The 27,284-nt window shown below is 43.3% G+C and overlaps 3 protein-coding genes across 4 annotated transcripts in view; 2 read left to right on the plus strand and 1 right to left on the minus strand.

Annotated features, from left to right (window-relative positions):
* The window catches only part of snx3 (sorting nexin 3), a 10,300-nt gene extending 4,854 nt beyond the window's left edge, over window positions 1-5,446 (plus strand). The window contains exons 3-5 of the mRNA XM_088286698.1: window positions 2,540-2,635; window positions 2,848-2,972; window positions 4,566-5,446. Of these exons, the coding sequence (XP_088142824.1) occupies window positions 2,540-2,635; window positions 2,848-2,972; window positions 4,566-4,671 (327 nt within the window). The 3' untranslated portion in view covers window positions 4,672-5,446. The remainder of the gene's footprint in view (window positions 1-2,539; window positions 2,636-2,847; window positions 2,973-4,565) is intronic.
* Window positions 5,447-6,009: 563 nt separating this feature from the next.
* nr2e1 (nuclear receptor subfamily 2, group E, member 1) lies at window positions 6,010-13,136 on the minus strand. 2 transcript variants are annotated; one of them, XM_088286413.1, is made up of 9 exons: window positions 12,601-13,136; window positions 9,882-10,027; window positions 9,384-9,471; window positions 8,551-8,786; window positions 8,003-8,149; window positions 7,640-7,736; window positions 7,405-7,554; window positions 7,222-7,327; window positions 6,010-6,962 (listed from the first exon to the last, which is right to left on the minus strand). In XM_088286413.1, the coding sequence occupies exons 1-9, from the start codon at window positions 12,656-12,658 to the stop codon at window positions 6,800-6,802; spliced, it is 1,191 nt and encodes a 396-aa protein (XP_088142539.1). In that variant the 5' UTR covers window positions 12,659-13,136; the 3' UTR covers window positions 6,010-6,799. The 2 variants fall into 2 exon arrangements, with proteins under 2 accessions (XP_088142539.1, XP_088142538.1); XM_088286412.1 differs by having other exon boundaries at window positions 7,405-7,557.
* A 10,344-nt stretch (window positions 13,137-23,480) lies between these two features.
* Window positions 23,481-26,131, plus strand: ostm1 (osteoclastogenesis associated transmembrane protein 1). Its single transcript, XM_088286409.1, has 6 exons — window positions 23,481-23,976; window positions 24,086-24,200; window positions 24,558-24,655; window positions 24,736-24,846; window positions 25,318-25,483; window positions 26,073-26,131. The coding sequence occupies exons 1-6, from the start codon at window positions 23,620-23,622 to the stop codon at window positions 26,129-26,131; spliced, it is 906 nt and encodes a 301-aa protein (XP_088142535.1). The 5' UTR covers window positions 23,481-23,619.
* The last annotated feature ends 1,153 nt before the right edge of the window (window positions 26,132-27,284 follow it).

Below are 27,284 nucleotides of genomic sequence, written 5' to 3' on the forward strand. Positions count from 1 at the left end.
ATGCACAATTTTGAAAATCTAAAAATGGGTTCTGGAAAGCTTGTGTAGTGTAAAAAGTCTTTTTTTTGTGTGTGTGATGCCGCCTGTAGAAAATTTGCCCCAAAAGATTTGAGTTAAACCGCTTCATTATTTATCTGCGTTCTCCTTGCCTCTTTCATTTAAACCCTGGGATCCCCCTTCTCTGATTGGATGACAAGTTTCAGGTAAAAATATCCACCAATTGCTGGCCAAAATTCCGAGACGTCAACGAGTCAAAGCTGCCGAGGTTTCAAATGGCGCGACTTGCCCTTCAACTCGATTTAATCGGCGCAAATGCAAGATCGAGGAGTGTGCCTTTTTTTTAGACAATTAGCGAAATCGTCCGACACCTTGGCGGGTGAAAGCTGCTCCCGTGTCACAGTCGACACAAGGGCCAGTAAGTCTCAGCTGGCGAGAGAACGGAGGCTGAGGAAACCTGATCTTTGACTCTGAGGGCTCTCACGCACCGCCTCCTTTTGGATGAGTGAGACCTCTCACTTTTCACTTTTGTCCTTTGCGTTCCTCCCCCTGTCCCGTCGGAGCAATCTCTTAATCACAGGGTTTGAGAGGGCAAGAGGGTTTCAAGGCCAGGTGACTTTCTTGTCTTGAACCCTCGTCACTCGGGTTTTATCGTCTTGAGAACATTTAACCGGCTTCAACGTTTCATGTGTGTGCGTCCAAAGCGACTCAATCGCTCTCCACTTGATTAAATATGTAATTGGCCAAATCTTGACGCAACACCTCACATACAACGATACCTGCTAATATGTCGGTGTATGTGCGCTCAGTTAAGTGTTTTCCAGAGTGCACATGATGGGATTAGAGTCACGGCGGTGGCAGATTACCTGTAACTGTGATCTGTTGTGCTGGGGATTAACTTTGCAGCGCTCCTCGCTGTGAGCTAACATTACGCAGCAGGGACGGGCGAGTGGAGTTAATGCCAGAGTAGTGGGCCAATAAAGCTAAACTAATCCACTTCTCCTGTGACCTGAGAATGAGGCAGGGGGGGGGCATGACTCACTGACAACTTCACCTGGGAAGAACCTGTAGGGAGATGCAAAGGGACCATTTTTTTTTTTGGTTTTGTTTTCCCCCCCCAACCAGGTCAGTTTGGCTTGCTTTTGCTCTTTGAGGAACTTGGCACAATTGTATTCGCAGCAAGATTAGGAGTTCAAATTGCAACTCAAGGCTTTCGGGCCAAAGTAGGGTTTGCATTTTCTCACTGTGCTGGAACTGCAGCAGTTCATCCAATCGTGGCAAAATTTCCCGATTTTGGGTAGACGCACGAAGGTCGAGAAGACGACTGACCATCGGGCAAGCCAGTGCCTTTGTTTTCCCTCCACGGAGTCTCAAAGGCAGAAAATAAGCCGCATTATTAAAGAGCGAAATAATAAAAGAAGAGCAAGACTGAAAGGAAGAGACCATGAGAGGAAAAAAAAAGACCAATCCGGCACTCTTTTCCTCCTCAATTTCTGACCAAATATACACGCCCACGCACTTTTTTTTTTCCTTCCTTTATGTGGCCATTTACTCAGCCTTGTAGTTAACTCCTTCCCATTTGCGGCCCACTGTTGGAGACATCTGCCTATTGATCACTCTGCTGTTCATATCTGAACTTCTGCTGCAGCGACTTGCTCAATTGCTTCGCCATTGTGGCGCTTCGCTAAATTCTGACCTTCTGTGAATGCGGCCCCGCTATTGAAAATCCTCATTCAGCCCCTCCTCGTTGGTACATTGTCATGGGATGGCCATGTGCTGTCAGGATTAGTGAATAGGTTTGGCATTGTGCTGCAATTTGCTGTTTGAGCCTGTGTTCTCTGTCAATGTCGAAACATCTCCCCTCTTTCAAACGAAAGCGCCGCTCTCGAGTGCTCGTCAACAGCAAAGGGGGGGGGGGGGGATTATGCGAGCGTCTCCTCTGCGCTAGCGAACATGCAAAAAAAAAAAATAAAAAACATTGGCGAAACAGTCTGAGTGCGGGCAGACCTTGGTGAGCGAAACATAAGTGATTTTTGTCTGCTGGAGGCCAGTTTCAGTCTTTGTTTTCACCATCTTTTTTTTTCTTAAACCTACAAGGCACACAAATAAAATCACTTTTGTTCTCTCGCTTGGGACAATGTCGACTCGCTCGTGTTTTTATGCGGTGGAAAACACCTTTCTGATTGGCCGTTCACCGTCACTAGCTTTAATTGGAACACAAAAATAAACCTTTGGAAACTTTTATGCTCTGAGCTTAGCTCCCACCTGAAGGTTCCTCAACAAAAATAAACAATCTTCAAAGTCTTATGTGACCTAATACTTGGAAACTTGCTTCTATTTTATTTTCTATCACAATTCTTCTACAGGTGCATCTCAAACTACGCTATCGTGGAAAATGTCATTTATTTCTGTCGTTCACTTTGCCCATGCTAGCGTTTTGTTTGTTTATACGGCCTCATGCTTTCGCCGAGGTACCAGCGGTCTGGAATCTTGAAAGGAGTGTCTCCTTTGAACCCTTTGCCATTTTTTTTGTCGCCCTCAGACTAACCTTCCCATCTTCAAGCTGAAGGAGTCGAGTGTACGGAGGCGCTACAGTGACTTTGAATGGCTCAGGGCGGAGCTGGAGAGGGAGAGCAAGGTGAGGGAGCAGGACCCCTATTTAAAATTTCACAGCCTTGCCGATGAATACAAATTTGTTTGTTTTTTAGCCTTCAGAATGTTTGGAGCACCTCACCTGCACCTAAGCGCCCCTCAAATCGATTTACAGAGCGTACATTGAATGAAACATTTGTCGTTTAAGTGCCGCTACTAATTTTCCCGGGGGCGGCGGGGGGGTTTCTTGTCCCTCAGGTTGTTGTGCCACCCCTCCCGGGAAAAGCTCTGATCCGCCAGCTGCCCTTCCGAGGGGACGATGGGATATTTGATGACTCTTTCATCGAGGAGAGGAGACAAGGTCTGGAGCAGTTCCTGAACAAGTAAGCCATCAGCTCAAACTTGACATTGCAACTTTGCACTAACGTGTTTTGCCGAGGATAAAGAATATATGGTAATATTACACGTATTGTTCCACCATTAATGTTCGAATTTGTCGCTTGCTATCCATTAGGACTTTGATGGCATTTGCCGTTATGTGTTAGCACTAAGCTAAAAGTGGTTTTAAATCTGCGACTGGGTGGGCAATTAACAGTAGAATCCTTTTTTTTTGAAAAAATGTTCTCTATCTGCCTAACTGCTGCTTTTTGTCAAGTAGGCAGTTTACTGCCGCCAGAGCAGCGCAACGTTTTTTTCTGTACTGTACTTTGGAGTTTCTGCCTTCTTAACTGCATATTTTTGAAAGCTCCAGAACATGAGAATAAAACACTTTGCGCCACGTTTCCTCTTAGCTCACACGTCGTTTCTAATGACCTAACAAAGTGCGTTATTTTCCACACATTTGCTTTGTTTGTCATGCTTTAATTTATGATAATTGTAACTGAAATTACAGCGGTGCGTCTTTTTTTCCTTCTCATCTGCAGAACAATAAAAGTTACAGTGCCGTTGTAATTATTTGCTCTGATTGCAGACTTGGTCGTTATCTTTGTTTCATGTGCAAATCTTTCAACGTTTCAGTTTGAACGTCAAGTGTGCCAAGAAATTTTAAAACCATAAATGTTTTTTTTTTTTTTTTTCTAACAATATGTGGGTCATTAAAATGTTGTCTGCATTCTAGGCAATACAACACTACTGTTAATGATATCATTGTTCCGAGACTTCATAGCCGCCGGCTGCTTTAAGTGATTGAGAGCATTGTGAAGAGGATATCTTTTGGAATGCGTAGCTTGAATGTCCCTGAAAAGTAGCGAGGAGCAACCCATTGGTCCGCACTTCCTTTTCTGCCAAACTTCGTCTGACCCCGATGTTTGACGCTCGTAATTTGTCTCGACTATTTCCCATCAGAGGTTAAGATGCGAGCGTATAATGGCATCACCCTCCTGGGTCTCAGGTGCACGGCATATTTTCTTGTGTAAGGACCTTGTGCGTCATCTGCAAGGACAGCGAGTCAAGCCTCATGTCAGAGCGGCTTTCGGAAAGAACTTGTCCCTCCAAATTTTAATGGAAGAGGCCGACTGACAAATTGATTTTCCCCAAGTCACATTTAACCCTCATTGCTGTACATTGCTTTTGCTCATTGACTGGTTATTGAATCCCTCCCGGAAGAGTCTAGCGCACCTTCATTGACGCATTTTCCAACCTCACTTCCGAATGATTTTCCAAAAAAAAAAAAGGACTAGCGCAGGGGTCTGCAACATGCGGCACGAGAGCCCCGCGTGGCTCTTTCGTCCATCTGCTGTGAGTTTGGAAGTTTTCGTTTGAAATGTTCACAATGTTATTCTTAATTTGAAGATTATAGTTGTCTTGAAACATCAAAATGTTTTTACTGTAATTAAATCATCTTTATTGCGCTAATTCAATGATTAAAAGCACCACCACAGATGCATGACTCGCAAACTGGCTTCTCCGTTTTTTCTAATGTTTTTCTTGTTGTTTATGTGAATTGAAACCTGGTGTGGTCATGTGTTTGTTTTCAGAGTGGCCGGTCACCCTTTGGCCCAGAACGAAAAATGCCTGCACATGTTTCTACAGGATGAGTCTGTGGACAAGCACTACACTCCGTCCAAAGTCAGACAAGCTTAAAAAGAAAAATATCTATCTATATGAGAGAAGATGGCGCAGCCAAACAACTCTATATCATCGGACTGCCCCCCCCTCCTCCGCTCAGCTGAGCTCGGACCACCCAAACCCAAAGTGCTCACCCTCTCCCTCTTCATTGCTTCTGGTTTCTTCTTAGGCAATTTAAAAAAAAAATGAAAGATAAACCCCTCAGCCCTCCACACCTCCCCCAAATATATATTTATGAAGATGTATTTGGGGTTGGTGTGCTGGGCCGCTCACTGTCCCTTTCGGTTACCTCCTCCACTTTTTATTTTGCCCCTTCAATCGCAGAGAATGTTTGCAGCATCACATGGTCCCTCGATGTCTGGAAATGCCACTAACATGGGGTGTATAAATGTATTTATCGTTAGCTATGTCTTGAATATATTCATTTGTCGTAACCAAGACCCACAGCTGACTCCACTGTATAGTCATTATTGGCATGTCGCACATGAGTGGGCCATGAAATTTAAAGAACGTGTTCGACCCACCCAACAAAAAAGGAAGTGTGAATGTGTGTGTGTGGATGTGTGTGTGTGTGCGTGTGCTCGTGCGCGTGTGTGTGTATATGTCTGTTCAGCAACCAGCACTTGCCCTGTTGTCACCATCGCTTTTCTAGGAAGTCAATTTACACAGAGGGAACGGCAGTATTTCTACGGGCTATATATGCGTTTTGAGATTTATATACTGCTGTGCCCTTTTTTTGTTTGTTTATTTTGAAAAATTTTCCAATAAAATAGATGAAATATCTACTGCATATGTGCCTTTTTTTTGCTGCTTTCAAATACATGCAAATGAAGATGTTGGGGCCAAAAAGATCTTTTTGTAATTTATTGAGAATTATAATTAAAAAAAAATATATTGCTCCCTCTAATTTCTGTATTGCTATAGCCGCATCTGTTTTTTTATATTTTATTGTTTCATAGTTTTTATTTCTTAACCATTTTCTTTAGTTCAGTTACTTTTATCGAGTGGGTTCATTTAACTTTTTTTAAAAAAAAGATTCATTTTTGTTCAATTTTCTTTAGTTTTATTATTAGTTTTTTGGGCAAATAAATTGACAAAAAATGACATTTTTGCTATAATTCTAGTGATCTATCTTTAATTTTATAAACATAATGGAGTTCTAGTTAGCTTTCTTTACACCACACTCATTTCATAAATTAAAATGTATTTTCCATGTTCATTTCATTAGTTTTCATTAACGCTGTGTACAGTACTTAACATGTCTTTAAATTTCTTTTTAGGAAAACAGATGACCCGTGTGGCAGCGTACTAGATTTATTTTTCCAACAAAAAAGAAAACATTAAAAAAAAACATCAATTGGGTGTATTTTATTCATATGGGTTCACCTCTAAATAGTTATACTCCAAATATTTACAAGAGAGTAAAATCACATTTTTCCACAAACCAGCTCAAGTGCTGAATATTTTTTTTTTTAAATCCATGTTAGTGTCTAACTTTTAAGTTGACCCTAAACATTTTAATGTTGCACCTGGATACAAACACTTAAATACACACACCATCCTTCGTTGCATGTCAATTGTGCACCTCGCTCCTCTCTCACAGTCTTTTCTGGGTACGTTTGATTTCGACTCCGGATGAGGAGGGGGCGGAAATGGGAATGACATCGCTCACACTCTGCGTCCATTTTTTTTTTTTTTTTTTTTCTGTTTGATTTTTTTTTTTGGGGGGGTTTCCTCCACTGGGATTGAACACAGCAATAAAATATTAAATTGGTCGTCAAGCTCATTGGTCTCACAGACACTCGCTGTTATTTTCATATGGAACATGTCTTTTGTCAAGTCACTCGGCAGCTGCTTCCAAGATTCTTTAGTTATCTGCATTTATACATGAATCGCTTTCCTCTGTCCACTCCAGTGCTTCTTTTATAGGTCAGTCTATTATGCGGGTTACACTAATCCTTTAACTAGCGGCCCTGTAAACGGCTAGTTGATGAACTTGTTTTCTTGACGTGTTCTCTTTCATACAGATGTGCTTCTGCTAACTCTATGGCCTGCTGGGTGAGTCTTGAGGGCCTCCAAGCGCCCCCCCCCCTCGTTTTCAAGTATTTTCTTTTTCTCCAAGCAGGCGCGTTGACCGGCGAGGTCATATGTCGCTGGATTTGTACATGTCGGAGAGGAGCCTGGTGATGGGCACGTTGCCGATGGTCTTTTTGAAGAACACCTCCTCTATGGTGGATGGGCCGACGGATCGCAGGGACGGCAGAAGCAGCAGCAGTTTGCCAAACCGACACGGTTGAGTCGGGTACCTGCGACGGATCACGGGTAAAAGAAATACTTAAAGGAGATAATATATTCATGTGTCAGTCGAGAACTAAAAATAGCCCTCAATATACGAAATAGGAACGTTGATATCCTGTAAATCCCGTCTCCTTCGCTGGTTTTGGGTTCATGTCGTGCCGCTTTGTGGATTTTACGCGATAATGCATTTTTTCTCAATTTTCTTATCTTTAGACAAAGTGCAAAAAGTGATCACTGCAAAACATTTTTTTTGAATAAGAAACCAACCTGGTGTGGATATAGCTGTTGAGTGTGAGCTGTGCTTCATCCTGTAATGCGGCAATGGCGCTTGCGTTACGGAAATTTCTCAACTCTGCGCCCCCCTGCGTCGGAACTGTTAGCACAAGAGCGGTACTGTTACAATACGAGTCTAAAGCCGAGATCGGTCGGCCACGGCGGCCGGGTTCTCACCGGCTTTGAACGTCACGATACATTTCAAGCAGGCGAACTCGGTGGCGTCCAGCCGCATCTGTCGGAACCTGGTGACCACCTCTTGAAGCGCTTGGATCTCGGACATGATCTTGTTCATCCGCTGGGATTCCGTGTTTTCCGTGTTCATCCCTGCTGATGACACGATATTACGACCCGGGAAAGGTGGCCAGCCGCAGGAAGGCCTTATGCAACACGCGTTTCGTGGGTTTCATACCAGAAACTGCGAGTAGAGTCGTAGAGTCCACGGGGATAGCCCACTGCGCGATGCCCAGGACAAATAATTCCCTCCACGCGTCTTCCAACAGAATCAACTGCAAAGTAGATCACGCTTTTTAAAGCCATTGGTAAAGCTTCGTGCGCCACCACATCACATTCTGCAGTTGCGCCATAATAGTGAAAGGGTGAAGGCGTTGAGATATTGCGTTTGTGTGATCCTAAGTGCATAGAAACCTCATTGGCCATTCCTTTGACTTATGTCGACCAAAGCGATCATGTTTGAGCTCCCCTGGGCCTCCTCTAATCCCCACCCCCATCTTTTTTTTTTGCCTTAATTCCCGTCACACGCGGTTAATCTTACCTGGTCAGATAAGGGGAGCGTGGAGAAGGCGGGCACACTTTTGGCCCATTTGATGCTCATGAAGAGGAGGCGGGCCGCCGACTCGCACACCGACTCGGTGGCCACCTCATACAGGTACATGGGGGTGGCGCTGACTTCGTGGGGGTACTGCAGCAGAAACGAGGATGCCGTCATCACCTCGGAAACAGTCGGGCTCATTGTACGCGGCAAAGGTCAAATTCCAAGCCACGGCACCTGCTTTTTAGCGACGATTAGTGTTGCTTGCGGCGGATTTGCAGTGAGAAATCTAATTGGCGGATTTGTGCCTCTTATGGGCTAAATCAGGGCAAGAATTTCAACTTCTAACCCTGCTGGAAAAAATTATAATCATGTAAATAATACAAATTTTCACTCAATGTCAAACTTGAAGCGAGTTATGGTGTACGTACATTTAAAAACAAAGCATCATACTCCAATTGCAGCAAGATTGTTGACTCGTTGCTACTTTATGGAGTTGTCGGACAATTTGACGAACCTTTAGCATGATACTGTAAAAATAGTGACGTTACCTTTGGGGTGGGTTGTGCCAGGCCCACGATGGCCTGTCTCTCTGGCGTGCTGGCCACTGTACTCATATCTAAGCTGTGCGGCTCCAGTTGTGTGACGGTGGTGAAGAAGGGGGGGCCCGGTAGAGAGGAACCCGGGAAGTGCGTGGACGACCCGTTGACCTCTTTATGACCTCGGAAGTACAGTGCCACCTGTTTTCGGATGGTGGACGTTCGGGGTCCTCTCTCATGTTGGACGGCTGCAAACGGCACATCAAAAGTCCAAAAAAATTCATCAGTAAAATATTGGACATATTCCCCCTAATGTTATTTTTTCAAATTGACCAAACGTTCACCCTCTTGGCTCTCTGTTGGACATTTGTGTAGGACAAAAATATGAAGTTTTTTTTTCTAATTAGGAAAACAACCCTATATTAGTATTACACGATTGTACTTAATACAATTTTTGAATAGTAAGGAAAGGATTAATAAATTGGTGAATCGTGATGAATTTCTGCGACTTGGCCACCAGAGGGCATTATAATAGTCATGCAGACGCAAGAGTTTCATAATTAAGTGACTTAGTAATATTCATCTTTTTTGCAGAGGATAAAGAATAGATGCCTGTGAGTTTTATGCCGTCTCTCTACATGTGCAGCTGCACTGTTTGTGTTATAGAATTGAATATTGAATGAAAGTGTGTAAAAGGTCATTTCACGATGACTGAGTACTAAGGTAAGAACACACAAAAAAAAAAACATTTTAGGGGAAAAATCTTACAAATAACTTGCTAATCAGATCACACCAAAATGACCTCATGGTTAATAATTACAGCATATAAATACATATATATTTACCGTCTTTATTCATGTTGACTTCCAGGCACTTTTTCAATCGGCATGCTCTGCATTGGTTTCTGTGAGTTTTGTCCACAGGACACCCACCCTACACAGACACACACAAACACACACGCACGGAAAAGTGTGTTATCATATAATAGCTGCTACGCTCCTGTCCTTACTATTATCTTCCCAGGAGACCAATTTCCAGGTGCTATCATCATCACGTATTTATCGACCCCCTCAATGCAGCTTCATTGCGGGCGGGGGGTGGGGGGTGCTGAGGGGGGCTAAGTAGTATCCCGCCCCCTGCTCCTTGAATCCTCGCTTTCATCACATTAGATTGGATTACACCTGATAAATTACAACGCACCGGCGCGTTGAGTCGATTTAAACGCTGCCAGCGTGATGCATTCAGGCACAGTCGGGAAACGGCGCTTGCTAACTGGGTGGAAATGTCTCCCAAAGAACACAAACGGTGGTGAAATTTCTAATGTAGTCAAGCGAGTGTGCTACCTGGGAGCCAGACTTGCACACGTAAGTTCTGTTTCGGCGAATGCTTCTCTTGAAAAAGCCCGAGCAGCCATCACAGGCGTAGACGCCGTAGTGCTTGCCCGAGCTGCGATCTCCGCACACTTTGCACGGGATGTCCAAAATGCGACCTGCAGTGGGAATTCGGAAATGAAGAAGTCAGGTCGCCAACAAAATTAAGCAACATTTCAGAACTTTTTTTTTTCAATATTGCACATGTGAATAGGAAACTAAAAAATGTTATACAGCAAGTAATAATTGTGGAGCTCATTCTTTTCGGCCTTTTAGCTGTTTTTGAACTTTCTATTTTCTATTGGCTGAGACATGCTTTCGTCCTTGTGTTTTTGTTCTTTAAGTCAACACACGTAATTACTTCCGTTACTTTTTCAAATTTGTAATCATAAAAAAATAATCTTAGCCGTACAAATTAACTTAATTGGTTCTACTGAATTCCATTCAACTCTGAATTCAAAAGTGTATCACTTCAATTTGTCACATCCTTATATTAATAAAGTCCATATTATGCATTATAATTAACTTTTTATTGCATTAATATTTTTTGTCGTCGGGGAAAAAATCTCTCCAAACATCCAGCTATCGTTCTTCCATTTTGAACACTTAGTTTGTTTTAGTTTTAAATGATGGACTCAAATCCTTATACGTCATTGGTTAAGTCCATACATGACATTTTTAATGGCATTTTCTTGCACTGTAATGTATAAAAAAAAACCCTCTTGTCAATAACTTGCTTTTAATTTAACACTGATTCATCACTTTAGGGACCTTTTCATGTTCAATGTTAAACCTTGCATTAGTTTCTTTTTAATTTGCTTTTAAGACTTATTTACTTATTTTTTTTAAAACACAATTTGAAGTTGGTATATATATATACAAGTGTGTGTGTGTGTTGTGACTATACATCTATCGACGCTAATTACAAATTTTTTATTCTAATGCATCAAAATCAGTCTTATTCCTATATCTTAATTGTTAATTATAATTTACTTCATTGCATTATATTTTATTACATTTCTGATGTGGGAGGTCAAAAATCAACATAAGATTAACGTTATCTGCTGTCAGTCATCACTTTCATGAATTTTGTTTAATCTAATCCTCATATTAGCCACATTTATAAAATAGTGTTTTTGAGTGTTACTTTATTTTTTCGATGAGAGAGGGAATCACCTTTTGATTAAGAATCTCTCTCTCTCTCTCTCTCTCTCTCTCTCTCTCTCTCTCTCTCTCTCTCTCTTTCTGGACAGTGTCCCTTCGACCATGGGAATTCAATTTTTCCAGAATAAAGGTGAGCCAGCGTCACAACCGGGCTCTGTAAAACAATGGCCGGTGATAGGGGGGGGTGTGGTGGGTGGTGGGTGCGAGGGGGTCACAATGGAGACATTAAGGGGGGAAAGTGTTAACTTAATGATTTGGTCCCATTGAAGCTGGTCTGACTGGCCGCATCTCGACAAGCTGCCAACTCGGCCTCATAATGGAACTCGACAGCTGCTTTATCCTCCAGCTCTTTTGGCCTCGGGATTAGGCAGTGACACCGCGCCACCACAATCAACTCGTTTCGACAAACTCCAATCAAGTGCAGGCAAATGGACTCCCGTGTTTGATAGTGAAAGGCCCAAAAAGTTAACTTTTTTTTTTTTTTAATTCAAATCTACAGGGGGAAAAAGTGTATAGGGGTGGGGTGTCTTGGGGGGCGTCGTTGTAATTCCACTGACGTTTTGCCACCTGCTCGCTGATTCCTCAGTGACCCGTCCCAAAGGGTAGCATGGGAATAAGCAGCAGCAAAGAAAAATAACTCCAGGGAGGGCTGATTATCATCACTTAGAAAGCCTTCGTTTGTTATTCTAATTATTTGGGTTCTTAACCTGTTGATGACTGACTTGATTTGGATTATTTACACCAACTTTTAGGTGTTGGAGAATTAACGCGAGTCAAAGAACCAAATTGATTCTCCTAATTTGCAAAAAAAAAAATTGCTTCCCTCCCTCCCTCACTAATTATTATTTTGGGCACGTCCCTGACAGAATACTGTAACTTTATATGAATTGGGCCGGATGGTATGACGTAATTGTAACAATTATGGACAACAATAATGTGTCTCTTTTTTTACGTACGTTGTGTTATTCTAAATTGCGTATTTGATTTATTTTTCCCACTGTTAAAGATAGATGGGTGGTTCATTTAATATTAATGATGCGTATTTGGATGAGATAAGTGGATATAATTTCAATTTTCAATTAGCCTGCCGTGATTTCATTGGAATAAATTACAAGGCCTGCGAGCGGAATCTAATTTTGAATCTGCTTCTTTATGCATTTAATGGAATTATTTATTTTTTTTTTTTGTGTGTGTGTATGTTGCGCGTGTATGCAAAAACAGTCCAGTATTTTGTCCTAAAGTCGTTAAAATCGGTAGTTTTTCATTGTTTAAATGAAAAACAAAAGAGGACAAAAACAACTTGTTTTTCGGGACAATGTAGAGAAAATTAACACATTTCATTTTAATTTTTTTAAAATCGATTTTTATTGAACACATAACAGCGCTATGACGCATTCGTTTTTCGACGTTTTATTTCGCAACAAACTGGCACTAATTTAAATTGTGTACTTTCATGTGTGTATTATTTTTTTCTCATTTTCATATGCTTAATTTGCATTTTTTTTTCTAATAGAAAAGTGCCACTTACTTGACTTGACATTGAGAATATCCAAACAGCCACTTGTTGAGCCGGCAGGTTTGCTCATCGTGGATGCTCAAATGATGAAAGTTCCTGCTGGAAAACGTCCCTTAAAAAAAAACACTTGACTTGCTTTCGCTCTTGTTTCTTTTAGTTCCTCCGCCAAACTTCCACAAAGAGTCCACGGTCAGCACCCACGGCGGAACATCGTCCGGCTTTCCAAGTCCGGTCAACCGGCGAACCGGACCGACTCGCAGCTCGTCGGCAGCCCGGCAAGGGTGACCTGTCGGCGAATGAGGTCGGTGCGCAACAGGCGTCAAGTTTGGAGGCGAACCGAAAAACAAAACAACCCCAAAATGTTTTGGTTGTTTTTTTTGTTTGTTTGTTTGTTTTTTCTTTTTTTTTTCCTTTAGGAGGGAGTGGGCAATGGACCGGCGGCACCGAGCTGAGAATTGGTGAGTGTTGAGTCGTGTCCGCAGGTGTGACTTTGTGCTGCGACTTGGCCCGAATAAATCAAGCCTGCTAATATTTCGCACAAGTGTCAGGGGGAAGGCTGGAGGGTGGAGATCTCCACTTCCTTCATCCACTTGGCTTTCCACGCCAAACTCCGCCGTGACGTCACTCCCTCGCTCTCTCTGTCGCTCTCTCTCATTCATTGATCCCGAGGCACTGCCCACAAGCCACTCGAGTGTTTTTCCCATTTCTTTGCTACTTAGTAAACGCCACACTTAAAAAAAAAATCCCCAGAAACTGCATCTTTCACTTTTTAGAAATGCATACAAAGATGAACGAACATAAGAATGTGCTCTCCACTAAAATATATTTTAATTTTAACCGCTGAGTTTTTCGTTTGGTTAAAGAATAAACACGGAATTTGCAACAGTTGTCTTTTTTTTTTACCAATTTGTAAAAAAATAAAATAAATAAATAAAAACACTATTCAGTTACATCATGCAGATGATTTTTTAAAAACGATTTTTTCTTTTCTAATTGGTTATTAAATTAAATTTTATAAATTGATTCTTATTTAGGATTAGTTTATTTTAATTTCATTTGCAAATCAGTAAACTCGACACACAAAATGCAAACAAACAACAAACTGATCAAGTTTTAGTTTGGCAGTTTAAATAAACGTTTGAAGTTTTGCTGTCGTGAAAATTTGTTTTTCTGCATTTTATAACAAAGAAATAAGTGCACAGAACGGTTGTCCCCAACCTACGCACGCCCCCCTCCCATCCACGCCACTGTGGACACCGGGGTCCTCTCTTTCTGACACCCTGACCTTGACAGCTTGCTGCGCTCTCCCCGGGTAACTCCAGAAATCCATATTCTGTTTTTAATTGTCCTTCTTCCCACGGTGCGCCGGAGGCCATATGGCGGCACAAAGTGTCGATTTAAGCGGCCATGGGGCGAGGCGGGGAGGCGTATTTAATTGCAATTAACCATTGTGTCTTTGGTGTCTCGCAACCTGCAGCTTTTACGCGCGGGAGGAATTCACTCGAACGTCTCTTTGATTTGTGGCGGCCTCGGCGGTGACAAAGCGGCCACAACATTAGGTACACCTGCGCTGACTAATGAGTTCGATCGCTAAAAAAAAAAAAAAAAATCTGAATGAGTTAGACTTTGTCCAAAATATTAGGCATGCACAGCCCTCTATGAGTGATGCAATGCAGCTGACACCACCACAATCGCAATGTTAAATTCATATAGTGAAAGTTCATAATTTGTTGGAATATTTTTTTTAAAATTAAAAAACTTTATTATTCTGACAAAACACCATATTTAAATTTTTGTGTTTGTTTTGTGACAATTTATGTGGAAATTAATCATATTTGGGTCCTCAAATGGACGCCTTAGTGTGATCAACTCAGCTAAGGCAGCAACAATAAATAAATAAATATTGTTGCCTTGAAAGTTTGAGTCCACTCAACATTTTTAAACAGTGTAAAAGATTGACGTAAATTCGCTCGCCTTTCCCAACACTTGAAATTTAAGGTGACAATTTTAAAACCAAGTTTTGCCAATTAAAATGCCAGGACATATTATTCCCGCCAATTTGCAGTAATACATAAACACATGCTATAAACAGTGGTAATATATTTAGAGGAAAAATATTAAGAGTTTTGTCACTTATAGACTTCATTATTCAAAACAGTTATATATATTTAAAACCGGCTCCAAATTTTTGAATAATATATTGATCATGCCACTAATAATAAACCAAGATAATGGATCTGTGAAGTGGCCAGTGCTTCCAGTGAGTAACTTTCGACTGCGTGATGCGCGTGAGTGCGCATGTGTCCCGTGCGCGCGCGTGTGCGTGGGTGGCTGCCGGCGGCTGAATGGCGAATGTTTGACATAATCTCCTTAACGCGTCCTAATCCTCGTCATTCACTGATAGCCTTTACACAAATATAACCAACATCACGGTTGCCCGGGTTGCCTTCTTTCACTTTGTCTCGCTCGCCCTTCCACGAGGGACAATCTTCTCCTCAGACACTCAATGAAATGTTGCCAGCGACAAAGGAAACAGTCGATTGTCTATCTGTTTTTCTTTATTCCCGTTTGTGTGTGTGTGTGTGCCAGGAGAGCTCTTCTTCTTGATGCAGATGTTTGACATACTTCAAGACAGACAAAAAAAGAGGGAAGTGACTGCAGAACAATGTCAATTTGCAAATACCTGATTTTTTTTTTTTTCAAACCTCCGACTTGCTTGAATGTGTGTAGATGAGAATAAGAGCGTTTTTTTCTTTTCCTGATGAAAATCCCATGGACAATAATTTCTTCTGACTGCGCAGGTCCCTACAAGCAACCAGGCGGAAAGCAATTGGTTTAGCAAGAAGTCACTAAGCACCAGGGAGCGAATAATGGAGAGATTTCAAGCCTGGTAAAAGCCATCGTAGAACTGGAGCCGACTTTAAAAGTGACCCGAAGAGATCAACACTGCTGCTTTCAATCACATTCATTCTTTATTTTCTAGCCCAAATAATGATAACATTTAAATACATTGCATAACTTAAAAAAAGGACTTATAATGCCTAAAATGAAACCATTCTGAAAACCTGTTAAAGAAAATGTTTATGCAGTTTAAAAGTTAAATACATCAATGTACATAAAAAAAGAATAATATATATATATATATATATATATATTATTTCCGACCGTCAAAGGATACTTTACCAATCTTGCAATTTTCATCGTTAAAAACGTTAATATTTTGTCTATGATGAATTCAGTAACTTCATTGTTTGAAACGTACAATTAACACCTCTAAAAAGGCATTTTGTTACTTGCTGTCGACTGAAAATGACATCACATGTGCTCAGGGGTCAGCTGACAACCAATCCCAGCTCATGTGAAGTTTCCAAGCGGAGCCGACGCAAGCAAGGGGAGAAGATGCAAAATCCATGCAGGAGGCCCAGATTCAAGCCCACAACTCTCCATGGTGAGGCGGATCGGCTTTTCGACGTGCTGCTACCTGGAACGTGAAAGACAGAGACACGTTTCAGCACCATGGCTAGCTCTACGAAGCGCGCCAGGTAACCTGTCCACCGGCTTTTTGGAGGTGAATGAAGCCATGGAAAGTGAATTGAGAGATATGTTTCATACATGATGCATGTTTGAAAAATAAGGATGATTTATTGGGTAAAAAATAAGTTTGGTCCGCTACTTTTATGTTTCCAAACTTTTGGCTCGCTTTGTATAAACCGGGGTTCTTTGTGTAACACAAAACCCAGAGGAAGGCTGAGGCCCAGATCTGAACCCCAAAGCTCCAAAAAGTGAGAAAGTCGCACTTGCTCACCACTTGGCCACTCGAAAAAGTCAATTCCACAAACATCTTGCCAAGGCCTGTTTCCTTGCGTTACTTCCAAGAAACCTTCCTCATACAAACCCACCGCTCTCCTCCGCCATGCCACATAGCGTCTAGTTGTGTGCGTAAGGCAAACCTGCACACTTGTGCAAAGTGCCCCTCATAGACGAGAGAGTCCGAGAGTCCGGAAGCCAATCCCAGGAAAAACGGCGGCCCGGCGTGGCGAAGTTCGGACGCTCTGACAAATCTATTTGGGGCAAATTGTCAGTGAGAAACTTCCGCTCGAACTGCCTTGGACAAAACTGGCTGTTGGGGAGAGCAAATCCCGCTGCACGAGGGTGGGGGACAATGGGGGGCGAATGTGTTGATGTGCGGCCGGTGGCTGGGGAGGGACAATGGACGGATTAGTCAGTCCCCTGGCTGACTGATTTGAGATGGCTCCTCTCAGCCTCTCCCCGTGGGGAGTCCCATTGTCCCGCTTCTGATTCCCACTTCTCACAAACTCCAAACAAAAGTCAATCTCTTTCTCAAGGGGTGCTGGTGGTGGCGCGAGGGGGCCGAGTATCGACCTGCGTTTCAGCTGGCGAAAGTGACTCAAAAACGTTGCTTGACTCTCCGTCCGCCTCGGCCGCTCTTTCCGTGTCTTCTTCACGCCGCCACCCCCCCCCCATTACAGGCCGGCGGCGGCGCGAGATCGCCGGACGCTCAAGTGCGGCGAGGGGGGCACCTGTTGGCGGCTTAGAGGGGCCGCTCTGCGCCCGGGGGTCATTAATATTAAAATATACAGAGATGCCATCAGTGGCTGCTCTGAAATCGGTCTGATGTCGCCCCCGGGTTCCCCTCTCGGGATGGACCTTTGGTTTCAGAAGGTAGTGAAGAGCCGTCTTTTCTTTTTTCCCCTCCGACCCGTCTCCCCTTTTCTCGGTGAAAAGACTCATTAACAAATTATGACAGCTGAGTAGAGGGGCTTAGTGTGTTGACACTGCAAAGACAAACACGTGAGAGCCAAGACACCAGCTTTGACTCAGAAACAGGTGCAGTCATTCGCTCATCTCTCAATTCATTTCTATTGAAAACCAATACAAGAGATGAAAAAAAAACAGACAGCAATACGCTAACGCTCCATCAAAAATAACCAAATCATGGGCTATAAAGGGACCAACTGTCTGGGTTGGTTTGTTCAAAATGACCCAATTTTTGAGTCAGGATCTTGCGGCAAAGTTGGACCAAAGTCGTGTCGTAGTTTTGATTTTTTTTTTAAGAGTGTTGAAAAAAATTGATATTTGAACAGAAAAGGTGGAGCAGCACATGTAGACAGATCAAATAATGCAATGGAACCTTACTATTTAAGGGGGATAGATAAGATGCACATAGCAAGAATCTATGGATTAAAAAAAAATAAATACAAAATTTCAATCCCGCAAAATTCTTGAAAAAACATTTTTGGAAATTGGGTTTAGACCTAAAGAAAATTAAAACATTTCGACGACAGCGATTTTTATTTTGTTTTCATAACTGAAATAACTGCGTTTAAATTAATTATGTAACACAATTAAAAAATGAGAAGTACATAATTTAGCCCCCAAAATTGACCAAATCTCCGATCCATCTATCGGTTCATTTTAAAACTCGAATGGGACCCTTCGGCACAAAAGTTTTCCCATCCCTGAAGATACTGTCCGTTCCAATTATTTGTTTGCAAATGAATGCAGCACAGGGATGCTTTTTCTCGCAATAATGTGAAAAGTGACGACTTCCGATGCAAAGCCTAATTTGGTCTCCAGACATCATTTTGCTAATGGGAACGTTGAAAGGCAAACGGGCTGTCAGCGGGAATCACCCAAATCACTCGGAATGGCTCCCGCCGCTCAACCCGGCACTCGTTCATCTGCTCTGTTTAGCAGTCCGTCTCGCTTTCGGAAACACTTTACCTGACGTCTGCCTGCTGCCAAGTCAGGTTCAAGGGTCACGCTCTCCAGTCGGCGTTAATTCGTAGTCAGCCCGCTGTTTTCGAAGTCCAGGAAATAATAAATTGAATTATTAACAAAATATATAAGAATAAAAGAGCAACATACTCAGTTGATTATTTTAATCATCTGCTTGTTTGTGTTTCTCAAAGAATCCGTAATGACGACATATTGCAAGAGTCGGGGTTTGTAAATGAAAATAGAAATGTTCAAAGCAGCCAATTTAAGTCCACTCGTTTGCCTCACCTTCACCTCATTTTCTCAATCGTTATCCAATTTTCCCCGTCCTTAAATTCCCTCAGAATTGGAGATGCTCGCAATTCCACAGTGCCCAGATGCTGTCCTTTGCTCCCGTGCCGCCGCCCCCCCCCCGTCCTTCTTAACCCACAGCTATCATTCATAACCTGGGAGAGAAAAGAGGTGGGACAAGGACGCAGGGGTGGAGGGGTAGCGGAGAGCAACACAGCAGCTTATTTAGAAGACTTCTTTTATTGGAACATGTGCAAGCAGTTCACGCACAAAGGACTTAAATAGGATATTTTCTGTTCCCTATAGTTGCTTTCCCCTTTTAAGTGCCAAGGCAAGAAAAAAGTAAGTTTACAACTGCCTCCTCAATGGGGGCTCTTCACTCGCAGGTTGCGGGGACCTGAGTGACCTGGGAAAGTTAATTAGGAGGCCAACAAAGAGCGAGCTGCAGCAGAATGCCTCGCCTCTCCTCCAGCCAAAGATGTCATCCATTAATTAGGAAAATCTTTAAGGTGGCCTCATTGAATTTACAGAAAGCCCCGTGGTTGGCGGGCAACAGTTTTTTGATCAGGCCCTAACTCAAACAATGCCTTTCTGGGGGCTCAAGAAAGAAGAAGAAGGAGGAGGGAGGTGGTGAAGACGAGAGGGGAAACGTATGGGGCAGGCGTACAGTTTAATGGTGGGCTGGCTGTCGATTGTGACAGCTCAGATTCACATGGGTGTGGGGGGGGGGGCATAGTTTGGGGATGATGTCATGCAAAGGCAACCTGGGGGCTTGGTGGGAAGTAGGAGGGAGGGGGAGAGGGGAGCACTCCAAGTTAACATCACTGCCTGCATCTGGGCTAAATCCGCCCCCCCGGCACACTGACGCTTTTTTCCTGACTCCTCGTTGACAAATCATGACGAATGCTAATCAGAACACACCAGATAACTCTTTCCTCCTCATGCAACCTGGCCACATCAAGCTAGGGATCGTGCACCTGTCGCTTTTTATTTCAAGATATGATTAAAATGTTCTTTTTAAAACTGGTAACTGTTTCTCGGGCCAAATGCTCTGACCTTTGGCGTTCCCCACGGGTCACTCCTGAGACCTCGACTATTCAATCGGCACCGATTAGGTCTCCTGCATGTTGAAGCTAGTAAGTGCAGGCATGCCGTCATATCGGTGCCTCCCCTGGGACATAACCCCCCCCCCTCCCCTTCCCAAAACCATCCATCCCCTCCTGGGGGACTAATTTGAGGGGAGGGCCGATGTGTTTTGTAGCCTGCCAGAAACAATCACCCCCGAGGCCCATTATGTTTACAGCACGTCTTGCTTTCATTGCTGTGTCACCGCTAGTAGAAGGGTGTGTGGAGGGGCGGGGGGCTTACTTGGTGGGGGAACCTAACCAGACCCGAATTAGAAAAAAAAAAAGTGTCACAGTCATTTCAGTTTTTTTTAAATATTTTTATTAAAGAAGGGGGGTCTGCATCGTACGTTGTAAAGCCCATGTAATGACCTTTAAAATGAAAGATCTCAATTTAAACGTATTTTGTGTTTCAGAATTGCATCATCAATAGACAGCATTACTGTGGGTCTCGTAACCCACCAAATTTTTTTTTTGGACCCCAAAGGCTGAGAGAAGCAATGCATGAATCCCGCAAACTGCCCTCTGGCCGCATTTTGACTAGCCTGTGTTACATTAAAGTGAATCCCAACTTTATTGAACAATCTGTCAACCCTACCCTGCCCGACGCCCTCCGACGGGCTCCGTCCCAGCCCACCCGTCCTCCCCTGTTCTGTTTGGGCACTGGAGGTTGTCGCTGGGGGTTTATGTTCAGTTCAGTGGAGCTGAAAGAAGTCACTTTTTGCGTCTTGTGGAACAAGACGTCCGGACTTCTCGGGAGTCAGGCTTCTGTGGGGTTGAGTGGGGGCGAGCGAGCGAGGACCATCCGCTCCGGGGCGGCCGGCAGTGAGGGAGTCAAAGCGGCTTTTGTGTGTCTGCGGTCGGCTGCGTGTTTGGTCATTATCCCGCCGCCTGTCGCCTCCCCTTCTCGCCGTATGGAGGAGAGGGCCGACCCAAGTGACCCCCGGGAGAGTTCACAACACGTCGTCAGCAGCCCGATTGGAGGGCACACCGTCAATGCCTGACTCGTGTTGCAGTGATGACAGTGTGCAGACGTTTTTTTTTTTTGTTTTTTTTTCACGCATAACCTTCGCTGTCTCCGTTCATTTGAAGGCCGCCAAAGCAAAGCGCATCCCTCGTGTCCGGTCCAACTGCTTCATTTCAACTGGAGTGAGCTTTTGAATGAACAGAATGGGCCCGCCTTGATCTGCGTCAATTGTCATCCTCGGGGCCCGGGGCCACTTGGGCAGCCAGTATAGCGAGGACGAAGTCAGGGCTTAATCCCAAGAAAAGAGGAGACTCACGGGAGAGGAGCAGAGCAACAATAACCAAGTCAAGCGTATAAAATGAAAGCGAAATCTCTATTATCACTCCCTGCGATTCCCAGCAAAGTGCTGAAAATCAGGGTTAGTTTGCAATTCGAGTCAGACGCCGAGGGAAGAATATGGGGGTCCCCGCGGGTTGGGAGACTCACACGACGAAAAAGGCCGATATCGGGGAGAAAGGGCGAAGAAGAAAGCCTCGCTCCCATCGCGACATAACCATTAAATGCAGTCTGACTTTATGTTGTATAGCGAGGGGGGCGCAAGAAAGGAGGCACAGTTCTCCGATGAAAGAATGAGGTTTTGGGCGGATTAGGGACGGCCCGAGGGATGAAGAATAACTTCTGCATAACTTTACAGCTACTTTTCTCGCCAGCGCGCCAAAGAGCCGAGTTTAAGGCTACTGGGAGTTAACCTGTGTCCGAGGATCGGCGGAATGCGCGGTCAACGCAATCGGCAAACATCATAGAAATATCTTGAAAATAAATCAATTGAAAACAGTGGGAGAGTGTAAAAGCAAAGGGGGGATGGAAACGTGATTTGGTCTCTTCACAGGCCTTGGAGCACCCAAAACCGACTTTTATTTGTAGACTGAATTATACACAGAGGGGGCAAAAGTACAGAAATCTGCCGTCCATCGCGAGGGGAATGTTATAGATAAGTGCAATCCTCTATTTATTATTATTTATTCATTTTTAACACTAATTTATTTACTTACAAATTTCAAGTACATTGAATAAATTCTCATGACAAAATATTCTCAATTAGCTAATCATGACAATTATTTATTAATTTATTTTTTAATTTAATCTGTTTTTTTCATATTTGATGGAGAATTTATAAACAGCAGAAAGTTTTTTTTTTTTAATTAAAAAAAATTTTTTTTTAGGCTGGACAAGAATCAACGTACAGTGCCTTGAGATATGAGTGACTCAATTTACAAGCTACGAGTGCTGTATGGCTCAATTAAAAAAAAAAAAAAAAAAAAACGGATTGTGAAAGTAAAACAACCACGTCATGTACACATTACGGAATCTTACAAAGCAGACTCCACAATATATGCTTGTCGGCCATGTTTGTGGATTGTGGCACGGCAGCCATTTTTTTTTTTGTAGAGTTTGTCCCGGTGAGGTTTTTCCACCGAAAAACGTAATAGAGTGCTTAACTTTTGTGTGGTTTCCTATCTAAATTCCCTTAAGAACGTGTTGATCGGCTTACACGAGCATCAGCGCGAGCCGTCCATTCTCGGGGCTGATTTCCTGCACAACAGCAGACATTACGGTGCACAGCCGACATTTTCTGTCAAATACTTTGGATTATAAATGCAGGTCATTTTTTTAGGATCGTTTGCTGCACTTTTTCTGGTAAAAATCAAGACAAAGTTCAACAACTTGAGCCCGCCGGCTATGTATAGTTCCTCAAGAGCTCTCATCATCATCATCATGTATTTGATCAGTCTAATTGATGATTTTTGTCCTCTTGGTTCCTCTATCTAGCACATGCTAATGAATGCCGGCATCCGACAATAACGGTCATCTCCTGTAATGATATGCCGATTTTTTCTTTTCTTTTTTTTTTTTTTTTTTTTACACTTGGTGTGCTCCTGATTAGAGCAGCAGAGGAAGAGAGGCAAATAACGCTGTAATCAGGATGAACCCCACCGCTGCCTTATCTGCCATACTAATGTCCACGTTACTCCTTTAATCCTAATGATAATGTGCAATATATGGTAATGAATATGACAATGATGATGGTCGTGCATCGCGGATGCTTCCAAGTGGACTTTTCCGACGGAGAGGTAGGTCACACTTTGGGCAAAGATAAAGGAACAAGGGCACGTCTGAGCAATTAGTCCAGCAGATAGAAGAGTTAATGAGCTGCTCTCGCCATCGTGTGCTGCATTTTCGGGGGGGATAGACCCCTATATTTACCACTCGAGTGGCACGCGGCCAGTGGAATAGGCGGACGATGCCGCGCGTGTCCTCTTCCCCCTTATTTTCATTAGGCCCCGATGACTGCAGAATTGATGCGGCCTGAGACTTATCAAAAGCTACTAATTTCACATTAGCGGCCATTGACTGCCACGGCTTGATTGAAGGGCTTCACGACAATTATCACAATCAGTGCGGGAGCCCAAAGCCTTCAAAATGACTCAGATCAGTTGATGCAATGGTGTAGAAGTGAAAAGATAGATAGATAGATAGATAGATAGATAGATAGATAGATAGATAGATAGATAGATCGATAGATGAGTGTGTGTATATAAATGGCTTGATGGACGGAAGTTTTTGATAAAACAAAACATTTTTAATTTACCTTGATATTACACAAAAATTAGAATATATGAACACTAAGAGCATCTAACAATCACAGTGTGAATCATATATATTTTATAAAGATTAATAATAATATATACATATATTTGTATTATTTGTGACGGAAAGTACTGCCCATAGCGTCCACCTGGAGATCTCGCGAGATTTCCAACAGTCACATGATTCAGCTAAACCCTAACACGGAAGTCATGGGTTCTCTGAGGCACACCAACGTACCAGGACGCAATTAAGCTATCAAAAATGCCTCTTTATCACCAAAACTTGTTTCTAACCGCGTGGCTGCTTTATGCTTGCGCTGTCGTGCCAAGCGAAGAAGCCAATGTCACCCTTTCCGCTTCGGCTGCGGTCGAGTTGCCTATTTTCAAGCCGCCGGCGGCGGAGACGGACCCTCCCGTCCCCCTCCTCCTGCTGTCCGCCTTCCCGGACGACTTGGAGGTGAGCGACTACTGCAACGACCTGCTGCGCCTCTTTGGCCAGCGCTATCTTGCCTATGTGGACTGCCTTGTTCAGTCTGCGCGGCCGGTCAAAGTTTGCCACAACTGTTTCGGCGCCTACGGCAACCTGGTGACCACCTACATCAACATCTCGTCGGAACAGGTGCCACGACAACGTTGATTTGGAGCTGTGTCCGACAGCTGTGTTCTTTAAGGAGGCGACACTAAACCTCTGCTTGGTTTGTTGTGTTTTTGGTCCTAAATGTATTCAGTTGGGTCCTGACAATGAGAGCTGCAGGGACAGCCTTCTGCGCAGTGACCGTCTCATGCTAATTTATGTGCTCTTTAATAACATGAAGGACCTGTGGACCAAGTCCGCCTGTGACAGTAAGTGCACCAAAACCCCAAAATGGACACGGACTGTACTTGTAGCGCGAGTCACTTCTCCTATGGTGATGAATCATGTGACTTTTAAAGACAAGGCATGTGATTTTCATCAGTTCCGTTCTTGTTTGCCAGTCAGACATCTTGTGAATGCATTCCCTGTCTCGTGTGTGTGTGTGCGCATGTGTGCATTTTTATTTCTTCATAAATTAGAGGTAACAGATGTTAAAAAATGTCATTTCAAATTTTGCAATTTGAAAATTTCAGAATTTCTGCCATGTCGCAATGTCAATGTGAATTCAATGACCTCAAAAACAACAAAACTGACACCTTTTTTTTCTTTAACCCCCTGAAATATAGACTGCATCAACGATAGATTCCAGAGCCTCACCAATGACACGCTGTACTTCATGTCCACTCTCAACCAAACTCTCACCTGCTTTGATCGATACCAACAGGTACCCGTTTGCTTATCGATGCATTCGCGGATTTACACTCAGAAATGCATTGTGTGACAACTTTTTTCACGTCTCCGCAGGGCAACCACACAGAGCTGTGTAAAAACTGTAAGAGTGCATATAAGGCGCTCAATGAGCTCTACAACGGCATGGAGAAGAATGACACCATGTGTATTGACATCGAGGATGGGGTACGTACATCCGAGAATGTGGTAAAACGTGTCGAGTAAGTTGTTATCGACCGGTTCCCGAATCAATGTGTCATCGTTCTTTGATTATTTACTTTCTGGACTTATCAAACACAATTTATTGTGCTTTGAAACAGAGAAAGTTGCTGTTCGTGACAGGCCAAACAATCAAACCGCACAAAGGTGTTTTTTTAGCTTTGGGATTTGGATGTGATTAACATTTCCCAACGTCTTAGCTCCTTTTTTTTTTTGCTGATTGTTGCGCATTCGTGCGGCGTGGAAGCTGACGGCAGCATTGCCGTCTTCCCTTTTAATCCCAACGTTGTGACTTTTAAGTGTCAGCACATGTCGTTCGCACGCGCTGGCTGATTCTAAACGCATTTCCGAAACGAGGCACTCCGAGATGGCGGGACTCATTGGCGCTATTGTGTCATCGTCGCCGGCGCTTATGTTGGCACCCTGCCTCGTTCTCAGATGAACATGACCCGCAGGCTGTGGAGTAAAAACTTCAAATGTTCCTCCCCCCGGGAGGAGACGGTGCCTGTCATTGCCGTGTCCAGCTTCATGCTCTTCCTGCCCATCATCTTCTACTTGAGCAGCTACCTTCACTCGGAACAAAAGAAACGCAAGCTCATACACCGTGAGTAAGCCGCTTAATTCCCCCATTGTTGTACGCACATATTTTGACAGAGGTTTTTGAGGGCTGCTAAAGGGGCTGGGGTGGTGTACTTGGACGGTTCTGGCACTGGAGAAGATTAGAGGTGAAGGCTGACCCTGACAAAATCATAAGTGTGGAGATTCTTACAAGATTTGTGTGTTTATTCTTCGTTGTCGGGCTGAGCAATTAATTCCAATTCAAATGGACATTGCAAATGTAGTAGAATGCAGTTTTCAAATTGCAAAGGCTGCATTTTGGGGGGAGGGGGGGGCTCATGGGTCAGCCAGTTAACAGACATCCAAATCCACGCTGTCACCCACGTCACTCACCAGGCCGAGCAACCCATTTTAAAACTGTACGCCCTCTTAAGTCACAGATACTACAGTGGAATATGAGGATGGCGATCCCAAGTGGACAAAAATAATACTTGTGACTCAAATTCACACCATTGGTTTCAAAAATGCAAAATTGGTTTTAATCTTAGGGATAATCAATCAAATATTTGATAGCATCAGCATTACACGAAGCAAAGACAATTCTCCAATTTATTTATTTTTTCCCTTCATTGCAGCCAAGCGAGCAAAGTCGTACGCCTCCAGTCTGGTGAACATTCAGGACAAGCAGAGCTGACACCACTGCGGTTTTGCACATTTTGGAGGTTTGTGCTAACAGCGGCGTCATCGTCAGTATTAAGAGGTCCCGAAATTCATTTAATGTCAAACGCACTGAAGCTTTCAATGTACATATTTGACTTTGGTTTAGCAACGCGCCATCACTTTGTCCTTAACTTTCATTTGACTTTTTAATGCGGTTTACGTGTCATTAAATTAAGATGTTTTGACTTTAACCGTGTCAGTGAGCTCTTTTTAGGAATCAACATTTATTATGCCAAGGATGTGCCTCGACATATCTGACAACTCGTCGGGTCTTAGTAAGTGTGTGCGTCCTTCTATACATGTACGTCTATTTGGATCGCCAACATGGAAATAATGAGTCACTCCTTTCGCAAAATGGGTGATCAGATCATCATAGACCACACGGAAAAGTCTCAAGAAACAAAATGGAAATGCTTTAATTTCCACAAACAATTTATGAATCGTGATTACATGATGACATAGTTGCACATGCTGCTGCACAAACATCCTTGTTTTTTTTTTTTGTTTTGTGTGTGAATGCATGTTCACATTCTCAAATGGGAATCTGCACTCCGGTTATGGATTGAGAAATGGATTTTATGTCCTTAATGCAAGCCCATGAGAGCGCCACATACAAAAAAAGGAAGTACGCCATGTCCATTAGCGGTGACGTGTGCTGTGTCTGCCACATGAAGAGGGTGCACATCACTGGCTGGCCGTGTTGGCTAAATACAAACACGCTCACATAAGTCATGAGAGCTCTCGAAATCTTACTTCCCAAATCAGCCTTTTGTGGGTGCTTCAACCTTTTGATGTTTGTTCTTTCTTTCGTTTTGGTGCTTCTTGTTCCATTTCCTGGTGTTCCATTGCAGCTCATTTTGGAAGCGCTGAATGGATGAACATTCAGCACGTTTATTGGACCGAGACGAAGCGCATTTATAAACTTGGCTGTAAATAAGCCCGTTGATATTCAAACTTCGTTTTTGCTTGCGGTCTCACCTGTTAACACATTGTGAATACCACCCTCGGTGTCTCTTTTAAATATTGCCACTTTTACACCTGTGGCTAAAAATCGCCATAATCCGCTACAGACGGGCAAACAAATAGCATACGTGGCAATGTTATAATACTCAAAGGAATATTTCACA

Source organism: Idiotropiscis lumnitzeri, chromosome 21 (genome assembly GCF_059441095.1).
Source record: "Idiotropiscis lumnitzeri isolate Australia: NSW breed Sydney's pygmy pipehorse chromosome 21, RoL_Ilum_1.0, whole genome shotgun sequence".
NCBI classification, from domain to species: Eukaryota; Metazoa; Chordata; class Actinopteri; order Syngnathiformes; family Syngnathidae; genus Idiotropiscis; species Idiotropiscis lumnitzeri.